Source organism: Balaenoptera borealis, assembly GCF_965194805.1.
Source record: "Balaenoptera borealis genome assembly, chromosome: 13".
Taxonomy (NCBI): domain Eukaryota; kingdom Metazoa; phylum Chordata; class Mammalia; order Artiodactyla; family Balaenopteridae; genus Balaenoptera; species Balaenoptera borealis.
In genome coordinates, this window is record NC_138870.1 from 3,539,992 (window position 1) to 3,552,305 (window position 12,314).

Genomic DNA, 12,314 nt, shown 5'->3' on the forward strand with positions numbered 1-12,314 from the left:
TCTATTGCACACAGCACGCGCTCAGCACATGACAGCCAGCATTCTCCGTCCCTTTCGTGGGTGCAGGGACACATAATAGAAACACCGAGGGAGGAGGGATTCTCTAACCTGCTCCAAACACGCTGCTGACGGTAAGCGGGCTGTCTGGAGGCGGGCCCAGCCTGGCCTGGCTCACATGGCGGCCCAGGCACCGCCCCCTGGGCAGGTGCGTTTCCTGAGTACCTCTGGTGACCACCTAGGTCCTGGGAGAGACCATCTCAGAGGATGGCCAGGCCTGGGAGGAAAGCACACAGGAGATTGTTCCAGACACGAGTCCCACGTCCCACAGAGCAGAACGGCAGACAGCAGCTCAGGACAGAGCTTTCCTGCTGCCCGTTGAGTTAGGGGGACGTCCCCACCCAGACAGCATCTGTTTTGTCTTTTGTGTCTCTGGGGTCTGGCAGGGAAGACACAGGTGGGGCAAAGAGCACAGAGGGGTAAAGTGACAGGGGACGGACTTCCGTAGCTCCAGGACCAAATTCCTCTGCCACCTCCGTTGAGGTCACCCTCTGGTATGGAGCCAGCCGAGCTGGACTCTGCTGCGACGACATGGGGACCCTCAGAGGACAGGGAGCACATCTGCTCACAAAGCCCAGGGAAGGAGGAGCAGCCTCTCCCCACGCCCGCTGCTCTGCGCTGAAGGCAGGTTGCCGCGCCCACCGTGGACGGTGGTCCTCAACCCCCAGGGGTCCCTCCTGGGCTCCACTCCAGGGCAGCGCACCCTGGGGGTCTTCACAGCCCTGGCTCAGGGTGCAGGACCCCAACCCCTGCAAAGACCTCTGGAAACGAATCTCCGGTCTCCTCGGAGACCGGACAGCTCCCCCCTGGCCTCTCTGCTGCCCGTGGCCCTCCTGGCGTGAAGATGCAAGGACCCCAGAGACTGGGGGCCGGGCAGGCCGGGTGGGCCTGCTTCCACCCCTGCCCTGCCTCCACCCAGGGCCACGAGGGAAGTTGAGGCCTTTCTGTGCTTCTCTGGGGAAGAGCATGCAGTTCTGCAGCCCCAGAATGACCCTCCCCACTTCCACGGGGGGTGGGGCAGGGTTCCCAGCAGCCTTGGAGCCTGGGTGCGACTAATGCAGCCGGCACAGGACTCAGTGGCCCCAGAGCCCAGCTGTTTGAAGCCTAAACTGTATCGATTTGAGAATTTAATTGCTCTGTGATCCCTGAGTAAACTCTGGCTGGTCCATTGATCAGGCCTCCGGCCCGCTGGGGAGAGACAAGATGGGGTGGATACTGACGCAGGGCTCTCCCTGCAACACTGCTCCTGGCTGGGTGTCCCCTCCTCAGGGGTCCCAAGCAGGGCCCCCCGCCTGGCTGGTTGGCAGGTGATGGGGGCAGGGGCACCAGGAGGGAGTGGTCAGGGCGGCAGGCTCTCCTTGGCTGCGGTGCCCTGCGTGGGAAGGGCAGGCTACAAAATCGTTTTTTCTTTCCTGAGGGGAAAATGTAAAACCCAGCCTAGAAAAATAAACCCTGGCAGGTTGCACACTAATATATTAACAGCGGTTCATTCTATATGACTGCCTTCCATTTTTATTTTCTTCTTTATACTTCTGCATTTTCCACATTTCCAACAACTAGCAAGTGTAACTTATAATCAGAACAAATAGATGTTATTTAGGATCAAATGGAACGGCTGGAAGGATTCCTCCTGTGCTCCTAAAGAAAATCCTAGCGGCAGCTCCGTGGAAAGCGGCTGCCTGTCGGAGTTCGGCCTGGGCTGACCTTCCGGCTCCAAAACTAGTTGGCAGGGGTCCCTCTGTCAAGACCCCAAACTTCTCTCCACCCCCCAGTCCTTATCTGCAAATGGCCATAGCACTGTCACACGGAATGAAGCGAGATCAAGTGCTGAGGGCTTAGTGCCACGCCCCTGGCATGTTCCGTAATATCAGTGCCTCTTCCATCCTAGCGGAAGGACCCAACACGCAGCGTGCCCCCCAGAGCCTCCCCCTCCCCAGGGCTGGGGGTGGCTCTGTTTCCTGCCCAGTGGCCCCCCTCCTGACCCCTCCTCCCCCGCCACCTCCTGTCATTACTCTAACAGAAGCCAGTCTTCCTCCTCTCGGGCGCCGCTGCCACCCACGGAGACAAATGGGCCACTATTTCTCTAGATGCAGGACGCAGCGGCCAGCTCCAGGGTCACTGTTCCCGACGTCACTGAGAGCCCCGGAGGGAGGAGAGCCCGTGGATGGAAAGCAGGGCTGTGATTACTGGCCTATTCAGTCGCCCGGAATAAAGCCCTGTCATTAGTGGCAGCGGGGGCGGGGGGAGGTGGGAGGCATGCACTCCACTCGCGGTCCCTGGAGGCTGCTCCCACCCGAGGGCCTGTCACCTGGGAAGCATGGGTTGTGTGCTCGGGGCGATGCACGGGTGGTCCAGGCTCAGAGACCTTGCCAACCCCATAACCACGCCACTGCACTCCGTCCCTGGGCCCACTGTGCCCGTCCCTCGGCCTCCCAGTCTTCCCTCTTCTGGGAGCATCACTCCCCCCAGGCTCCGTGTCCCAAGACACAGTTTCTCCTGACCCCATGCCCCAGGGCTGCCCTTTGGGTAGCTGGGGAAGGCCGTCCTAGCCCCTCCCACACACACACTCCCCCAGGACTGGGGCTTTGGGAGGGGCAAGGGTCTCTCCTGGACCCCCAGGTCTCCCCTGGGCCGAGGGTTTCCCTCAGGCTGCAGCAGCTCGTCTTTGTGCCTCTGATCAGAGGCGCTAGGGGTGATGGGCCGCCACCCGCCGGGGATGAGGCCAGCGGCTCAGGAAGGGGACTCTTGCTCAGCCCCACAGCTTGGGTGGGGACAGGGAGGGCATGGCACCTCAGGCTCTGCTGACCTGGGTCACTGTCGGCCAGCTGCAGAGGAGGGAGGTGGCCAGCCCTGCACTCACACACCAAAGACCCTGACCCTGAGCTCTGACTGATGGCGTGGAGTCCTTACTGGGCCCCCTGTAGAGACCACCTGGCTTATCCCTGGAAACCCCAGAGGAGGCCATCTCGGCCGGAGCCCTGCTGAGCCGGTGGGAACCCAGGCTGAGCAGTGGGGGGAGGCTGGCTTGTCTCAGAGCCCAGCCCAGGGTCTCCTCAGCGTGGCCCTGAGGGCCTGATGACCCAGCACCGTGTGCTCTGACAGCACACAAGGCCTCTGACCTCGGCACCTCCTTACAGTAACTCAGGGCAGGGTCGGGGGAGGGATTGGGTATGCTCTCTGTGGGCGGGACAGCTGGTCACAGGGAAGGGAGGGGCTTGAAGGTCACGGATAAGGCTGGGAACAGGGATGTTGGGCACAACATCCCTCCCACCATTCCCTCCCCAGGGTCCTGCCTCTCCCAACCCGCTCGGACTCCCTTTGAGGGAAAACAAGCAGTAACACCTTTCTGGGGAGGTTTTCCGTCCCCAAGCCCACCAGCTACCATCTCTGATGACTGCCCAGTTACTTCCCAAGGAATGAAGGGATCATGGAATCACTGAGGCTTAAACCTGGAGGTGGCCCTTAGTGCAGCAGGTCTGGGCCAGGGTGCTCGCGGCTAGAACCTTCTGCTGCCCTCCCGTGAGACGGGTCCTAAAGCCCGTCCAGGCTCTGAGCAGCCCAGAAGCCTCGGTGAGATGGGAAGTCATGCTGCTACCTACATAGACCAGCCCCTTCATCGTACAGATGGGGAAAGTGGGGTCCAGGGGAATCCAGGAACTTGCCCAAGTTCACTCCAACAAGAGGAGACTGCAGATGGGGTGCATTTCAGGCTGGAATCGAGTATCCTGACCCCCAGGGAAGTAAAGAACAAGCAAAGAAAAGAGAAATGCACTGAACTGAGATGGAAAACCTGGGGGAAAGAGGAGAGGACAAACTGTGACCAGTACAGAGGGGGCAGCTCCAGGTTGAGACGGGGGGGAGAGGACGCTGATGCGGAGGAGGAAGAGAGGTGGAGGGTCAGAGGGGGTGGATGATGGAGGGGAGGGGAAGAACGAAAGCGATGGAGAGAGCCTGCGGGGAAAAGAGAGGGTGGGCGAATGATGCAGAACAGGGCAGGGAGGAGAGCCTGGGACAGGACTCCAGACCTGACTTCTCAGTGGGCCCCCTCCCTTCCCAGGTGGTCGGCAAACCCAGCGGAGCATGACAAACCTTCAAATCAAAGTTACCTTGGCTCCTTTGTGGAAGGAGAAAGATTAGAGAGAAAAATGCAAATCTTGGATATGAGAGGCAGGATGGGTACTGTTATTGGTGGGGCACCTTCGGGTGCCAGACAACCCACCACGTGAGATGTATAGATATAATCAAGCTAATTTCCCCTGACGTTTAAAAAGGTGAATTTTTTACAGGTTGCTTAGTGGGAAGGAGCATAGGTTTGGGATTTGCACAGCAGGGTATCATGACTTAAAAATTGGGAATTGCTCGTCTGGGGTCCAGAGGAAGGACGGAGAGATGGAAATATGAGGGAGGAGGTAAAAACAAACAAAAAAACCACGCGACTCGGGAGGAAGAGGCCGAGTAGGGCCCTGGTGTGTGCTCTGCTTGGAGGGGGAAGGACAGTGGGGGTGGGGAAGGGAGGACCGTCCGGCAATTATTCCCACCTTTGGGAGGCCAGGTCGGAGCAGGCGGGCTTCTGCTCGGCGTCGGCGGCTGGGCAGCAGAACTGGTGCAGCACGGTCTCATTCCTGAGGGCAGAGCAGAGGAAGAAGGTCAGTGCCCTCTGACCCCAAGGCGCTCCTGCCCCAACACCTTGCCCCTGGGTAACACCAAGGTCCCAAACACTACCCAGGGGAGGACGTGCGGCACTGAGTCAGTACAAACACTGCCTCCTGTTTGCAGCCCCCTGACCTCCTCTGCTTCTGCGCCCCGATCCCCGCAGTAGGCTCCTGCATGTGACGTAACATTTACTTGGCTGTATCTTTTGTCATTATCACGGTTAGCCCTCTATAACCCTTTCCCCCATTAAGGTCTGACCAGCGAGGCAGAACTAGGTCTATTCATCCAAGATGCACAGAATTGCATGCAGTGAACATTTTTAAGCTAATCATATGCAAAGATGCAAAGCACTCATAGAGGCTTTAGAGCCGCCAGCTGGATGAGAGATTTGTCTGATGTGGGTGAAAAAGCCGACCGGAAGGTGGAGATCCGGGTTCTGGGGCCACCGCTATAGCTGGCTCGGGTTGCGATACCTTGTTCACCTTTCCTGGGTTTCAGCTTATTTACTAATGAACCACAGGAGTGGTTCCCAGCCCCAGCTGCTTACTAATCTCTCCAGGAGACTTTTTAAACTACGGATTCACTTGGGCTGGCCTGGGTCAGGGGCAGCAGGACATTTTATAAGCTCCCAGCTGATTTTCTAAGGGCAGCCAGAATTGAGAGCCATTCGACTACACAATTTCCAAGGTCCTTCTATTGTTACGAGGCTGGGATTCTAATACCTGTCTTGAGCCACCTTGACACTTAACACTGAAATTATTTTTGTTGTTGTTTTGTTTTTGTTTTTTTGGCTGTGCTGTGCGACTTGTGGAATCTTAGTTCCCCAACCAGGGATTGAACCCGGGCCCTGGCAGTGAGAGCATCAAGTCCTAACCACTGGACCGCCAGGGAACTCCCCTGAAATTACTTTTGGATAAAGTTATGCTGACCTCCTGCCTTCTCCCCTTTGGCAAGCAGTCATCATCATGGAGTCAGAGAAAGTCAGACCCGAAAGGGCTCTGTTCTGATCAGCCTCCCAGGGCTGGGAGCCGCTCCCCTGAGCAGCATTGAGGCACTCTCCACGTGGTCCTCCCAGGTCCCCAGTTGCGGCTGCGTTGGCACGTGCAATGGGAGACATAAGCCTGGATGTCTCCAAGTCCTTCTGCACCTCAGGCTCGGGCTGGCAGTGTATTGGGGGTCGCAGTCTCTTTTGGGGTTCCTACTGATGGGGTCCCTCAGGACAGTCCAGCTGGGAGGAGGAGTTTGCCTTCAGCCCCTCCCCCGTTTCCTCTCTATCCACCTCCTGCCCATGGGCCTTCTCAGCCTGGGCCAGGGGCTTCCCAATAGACACCCCCCTCGGTGCCTCCTTCTGGGATTAATTTCATGCTACCCACCTCCGACCACCCTGGCCCCCTGCCCTGCCCAAGGTCACCGTCCAAGTGCCTGATCTGGGCAGGTCTTAGCTTAAGTCAGCCCCAGACTTCCCTTCCCTCCACCTCAGAGGAGAACCCACACAGAGGAACCCCAAGAATTCATTCCCGTTAGAGATAAAATTGGAAGAAAAAAGTGGAGAAGTGATGGGAAGGCACGTCACCTCTGTGGTATCCTTCCCCCAAACCTATAACCCAGTCCAAACGTGGGAGAGCGTCAGACAAACCCAAATCGAGGACATTCTACAAAATATCTGACCAGTCCTCCTCAAAACTGTCAAGGTCTTGAAATCCACAAAGAGACAGAAACCGTCACAGACCAGAGAAAACTAAGACGTGATAACTAACTGCCATGTGGTGCCCTTGGTGGGATCCTGGGACAGAAAGAGGATATTAGTGGAAAAGCTAGTAAAGTACAAATAAGGGTTAGAGATAGATAGATAGATAGAGATAGATGGATGGATGGATAGATAGATATAGATGGATGGATGGATGGATAGATAGAGAGGGATGGATGGATGGACAGATAGATAAATATAGATAGATGGATGGATGGATGGAGAGATATAGATAGATGGATGGATGGATAGATAGACGGATAAACAGACAGATGATAGATGACAAAGTCAGGGCAGCAAAATACTAATAACCGTATTTCAGCACTTTATAGTGTTTACTATGTGGCATGTACTGTTCTAAGCACTTTCCATGTGTTAATTTGTTAAAACTCACAAAACAGCATCCAACAAAACTTCCTCCTCGGTCTCCAAATGAGGAAGCGGAGGCCCGGGGAGTCTGTGAACCACAGATGAACTCTCACGCGTTCAACACATGCCTCGTTTCTCATGACAACTCGTTATGGTCTGTGTTATCATCGCCTTTTATACAAATGAGAAAACCAACGCTCAGAGGATGTAAGTGACTTGCCCAAGGTCACACAGCTAGTTAGCAGGAGAGCCTAAAGCCCAGGCAGGCAGGTTTCAAGGATTGTGCCCATTACTCTACTTTGTAAGGTTCATGGCCAGTGGACACTCACGCCCAGGCCCCACTCCCTGGACGGGAGCCCCCGGTGCTTAGCCCGGTGCCGGGTACACACCGCTGGTGCTCAGTGCGTGAGCGTGCAAAAGAGCATCCCACGCCTCAGGGAGTCCACCCGCAGAGAGGGCATACATGTCAACCAACGATGGAGTTCCTGCTTGGTTGAAGCCAGAACTTTTTCCAGCCGTAATGAGAACATGGGCAGGGGGATCGTCGCCTGGTTTGTCCGTCGCTGCCCAAGTCCGAGGCTTGTCCTGCCACCGCGCTTGAGCTGATCCCTGAATCCCTGGCCTGCAGGTCACAGCCCCTCCTCTCTGCCTCCCTCTCTTCCCGCCTTCCCTGGGAGCACTGCCCCCATACCAGAGGCACCAGACCGCCGGGCACCAGAGGCTGAGAAGGGAAGTGGGGGACAGAAGGGACGAGACGGCGTCCCCGGGGCGGCACCACCCATCACAGCCTGTCCAGATGTGAGGCAGGGGGCCTGTCCACAGAACCCAGGACAGCTGGCCTGAGGCCTTGCCCGCAGCCCACCCCCGATTAGGTGCTGGGATCTGTGCTGGGTTCATCAGCTCTCCACAAGCGGATCACAACCCCTGTGTAGGTTCGTCAGGTCCTTTATCTCCCGAAGCCTCAGTTTTCTCACCAGTAAAACTAGGATAATAGTAAATCCTTCACTTGGCAGGGCTTTTAGGGGAGCAGATACAACAGTGGATGTACAAGCACATCATAAAGGTAAGGGTCATACGAGCAAACGTTTTATTCATTCACTTTTCTGACCCAGCCTTTAATTTCATCAGCTCAAATGACAGAAAGGAAGGAAGAATTTTTCTTCCACGAAGGGCGCTCCCTGCATGCCTGAAGTCAGCCAGTGCTGCATTTTGTGGGCACCAGGAGGCAGAAGACGTCCCCTCCACGTAGCGAGAACCTGCTGCTCTCAGACCCGCTTCTCAGACCTCTGCCCTTGGCACCTAATTCATCAGACCAGGGCAGATGGCAACCTGCAACATCCCTGCATCCCCATTTCATTGTGGTGGAAACAGGCTCAGCAGGTGGAGCAAATCCCGAAGATGCTGGGCATTTAGGTGGAGGACCTAGGAGGCAGGCCTGTGTCCCCTTGCTGCTGGGGAAGTAAAGAGAGGAGGAAAGCCTGTGCTCACAGGCCTGAGTGCAACCGCTGCGCTTTGGGGTGAGGGGGACCCTTCAAGGTGCACCAGGAACGTGAGCCAGACCTTGGAATCCTGCAGCCCCCAACCCGGCCCAGAGCAGGAGCCCTGGAGGGGCTTTCCCGGAGCTGCCACGCTGCATCATTCACCTCGCGGTCTGGGCAGTTCGCAGCCCAAGGCGGTGGCCCTCGGAGATCTGGAACAGAGAGGCCCCAGTAAGTTGGCAATGGAAGGGGGCCCCTCTGAAAAAAAGAACACAACCCATTCTCAGTCCTGGGCCCTTGGAATTCCAAAGGAGGGAGGCATATGGTATCCAGGCTGAAAGCTTATTTCTCGGGTTCGTAATCCCAGGGCCCCTGACTTTAGGCAGAACTCAGTCCTCCCTGGCTTTAGTGATCCCAGGTGCCCCAAGTTGATGAATGCTGATGGGGTGGCTGGATTGTGGGTGGATGTGGTGAGCCTAGAGCGGGGCAGTCCGGACCCAGAATGAGGGTTTCAGTGTGTGGCTTATCCCTGGTCTTGCTACCAGGCTGGGCTGGGAAGGAGCATGGAGTTCTCAGGGGATGAGAGGAGCGGGCCATCGGGGCATTTCAGGGCATCACCCAAGCAAGATGGGGGTTAAGGGTCAGCGTGGGCCTGAAGGAAGAGGAGAAGCTGGGGTTCATCTGGAAGAGGACCCCGTTTCTTACTCTGAAAGAGCCAGGAAGCGGAGACGAGAGTGGTGGTGCTGCCTGGGGAAGGGCAGAGACCTCAGAGGCCAGCTGGCTGGAGGGAGAAGAAGCACCAAGAGCTGCCAGGAGCTAATGAGGTTGTAGCCAGGCCAGGCTCCGAGCCACGGGAGGCTGTGCACCTACAGTTTCCCACGTCTCTATTTAGTTTGAGACTCAGGATTCCACCGCTCGGCCATCAACACAGCGGAGTAGCTGAGACGAACTGATGAGGCGTGCGGTGACGCAGTGGGTGAAGTGGCGGAGGATGGAGGAGGGGACGCCCTGCAGGAAAATTGAGGAGGAAAAGCCAGCATCCCGATGGGACAGCTTTGAAGGAGGACCCCCTCCCCTTCACCAAGCTGAAGACAGCAGCTCTAACCCCCAGCCTCTGGAAGGAAACAGCCAGGGAACCTCTCCGACAGAGCAGTCTTGAGCTTCAGGAAAAGGGAGAAATCATAAAATCATTCCCAGCACCGTCCTCACCCCGACCCGTCCTGGTGCCACCGTCACCAGTGCCGGTAGAGCCTGGAGACTGGGCTCCTCCCACCTCCCCCTTTTCTTAACTTTATCACCTCCTCCAGGAAGCCTTCTCTATCTAAACATGGTAATAGGAGGAAAAGATGACCTTATTTTCTCAGAAGTCACTCCTATTCGTGGGGGGTGGGAGAGGCTGAATAGTCACAACAACTTTGAGAAACAAGAACAAGTTATAGGACATACACTGTGTGCTTTCAAGACTTAAAATAAAGCTGCCCAAATTAAGAGAATTTGATGTTGGCATAAGGAGAGGCATACAGATTGATTGAACCAAACAGAGAGGCTAGAAATAGATTCAAACATCAGTTGATTCTTGGTAAATTGATTTGTGGTAAAAGTACCAAGATAATTCAATGAGGGATACTAATTTTTTTAACAGATGGTGCTGAAAAAATTGAATATCCACATGCAAAAAATGGACTTCAATTCATAATTTGCACCATATATAAAAATTAATACAAAATAGATCATAGACCTAAAATAACAGATGAAAGTATAAAACTTCTCAAAGAAAACATAGGAGAAAATCCGACTTAGAGGACACAGAGATTTCCTAGATATGACACAAAAAGCACAAACCATAAAAGAAAAAAATTGATGAATTAGACTTCATCAAAATAAAAAGAGGGCTTCCCTGGCGGCCCAGTGGTTGAGAATCTGCCTGCCAATGCAGGGGACACGGGTTCGAGCCCTGGTCTGGGAAGATCCCACATGCCGCGGAGCAACTAGGCCCGTGAGCCACAATTACTGAGCCTGCGCATCTGGAGCCTGTGCTCCGCAACAAGAGAGGCCGCGATAGTGAGAGGCCCGCGCACTGCGATGAAGAGGGGCCCCCACTTGGCCACAACTGGAGAAAGCCCTCGCACAGAAACGAAGACCCAACACAGCCATAAATAAATAAATAAATAAATAAATAAATTAGGAACCTAAAATAGTCAAACCCACAGAATCAGAGAACAGAATGGTGGTTACCAGGGATGGGGGAGGGGAGAGGGAAATGGGAAATTGCTAGTCAACAGGCATAAAGTTCCAATCACGCAAGATGAATACATCCTAGAGACCTGCTGTACAACACTGTGCCTACAGTTACATTGTACACCCAAAAATCTGTTGAGGGTGGATCTTGTATTAAGTGTTCGTACCACGATAAAATAAAATACAGTAAAAAAGTTAAACATCCGGGACTTCCTTGGTGGCACAGTGGTTAAGAATCTGCCTGCCAATGCAGGGGCCACGGGTTCAATCCCTGGTCCAGGAAGACCCCACATGTCGTGGAGCAACTAAGCCCATGTGTCACAACTGCTGAGCCCACAAGCCACAACTACTGAAGCCTGTGTGCCTAGAGCCCATGCTCTGCAACAAGAGAAGCCACCACAATGAGAAGCCCGCGCAGCGCAACGAAGAGTAGCCCCCGCTCGCCGCAACTAATGAAAGCCTGTGCCCAGCAATGAAGCCAAAAATAATAAATAAAATTTTTTAAAAAAAGTTATACATCCATGTAAGTGTTTGGGTTTGAATATTCATTTCCTGAGTTGTGTGACTAAAATTAGTGGTTCCCAGGACTTCCCTGGTGGTCCAGTGGTTAAGACTACTTGCTTCCAATGCAGGGGGCGTGGGTTCGATCCCTGGTCAGGGAACTGGGATCCCACATGCCATGAAGTGCGGCCAAAAAAAAAAAAGAGTGGTTCCCACTTTGTGAGCGTCTGTGCCCGGCCAGAGGAGTAGGAGTGGAATGGAGTTGGCCCAGAGTTAATTCAAGGAGGGCACAAATATATATGCACACCAAGCATTGTCAGTAAATTGAGTAAATGATGTATCGTGCACACATATGGACCATGTGTTCTAAAAAACATGTAGAGACAGTTATTACAAAAAAATTAAAGATTCATGTTAAAAAAAAAAAACCCAGCAACCCTAAATATCCATGGATAAACAAATTGTAGTATATCCATACAATGGAATACTGTTCAGCAATGAAAAGGAACAAGCTTACTCATGTATGTACCAACGTGGATGAATTTCAAAAAAGCCTTATATTAAGTGAAGGATACTAGACACAAAAGTCCACACAATGTATGATTCCATTTGTATGAGACTCTAGAAAAGGCAAAACAATAGTGACAGAAAGCAGATCAGTTTCAGTGATACGGGAGGAGAGAGATTAAAGTGAAAAGGGAACGAGGGGTCATCGGGGTGATGGAAATGTTCCATAGCTTGAGAAGTAGCTACACAACTATAGACATTTGACAAAAATCATCAACCTACACGCTTAAAATGGGAGAATTTTAGTGTGTAATTGCACCTTAATATGGCTGATTTTTGTAAGACCAAAATATTTTCTCCCCCTTCTCACTTCTTGATACTTCATCAAGAGTCTTGAGAATAATTTCTAACTTCCCTCTTCCCATTGCCCCCGATCACCTAATTATTAACCCCCCTCCAAGCAGCAGGAAAAAACACCAACTTTTTCCTTTCCTTCCCTTCAACTGCTAGCTTGGATTTTCAGAGACCAGATGGCTCGTAACTGAGCCAGAGGAGTCCAGGAGGCCAGAAAGCAGGACAATGACAAAGTTGGGGGTGGGGTGGGTGAGCTGGGGAAACGCTGGCCCCAGGCCTGGGGCTGAGGGTTCCAGGAAGGGCAGAAGCAACAGTGTGGAGCTGGTGGTGGAGACCCAGCCCCCTCTCCACACCGCTGGCCCGGGGGAAGGTCAAGTCGCTGTAAACAAGGCTCTTATCCCTGTCCTGTT

General features: G+C 53.9%; 1 protein-coding gene across 6 annotated transcripts in view; it reads right to left on the reverse strand.

Moving 5' to 3' along the window:
- The window catches only part of IQSEC3 (IQ motif and Sec7 domain ArfGEF 3), a 100,579-nt gene that overhangs the window by 64,876 nt on the left and 23,389 nt on the right, over positions 1 to 12,314 (reverse strand). For 5 of the 6 annotated variants that reach the window (XM_082349060.1, XM_082349059.1, XM_082349061.1 and 2 more), the window contains exon 2: positions 4,596 to 4,679. In XM_082349060.1, coding sequence (XP_082205186.1) covers positions 4,596 to 4,679 — 84 coding nt within the window. Of the gene's footprint in view, positions 1 to 4,595; positions 4,680 to 12,314 lie in introns of those variants that run through there. The other variant, XM_082349062.1, reaches the window with a different exon arrangement.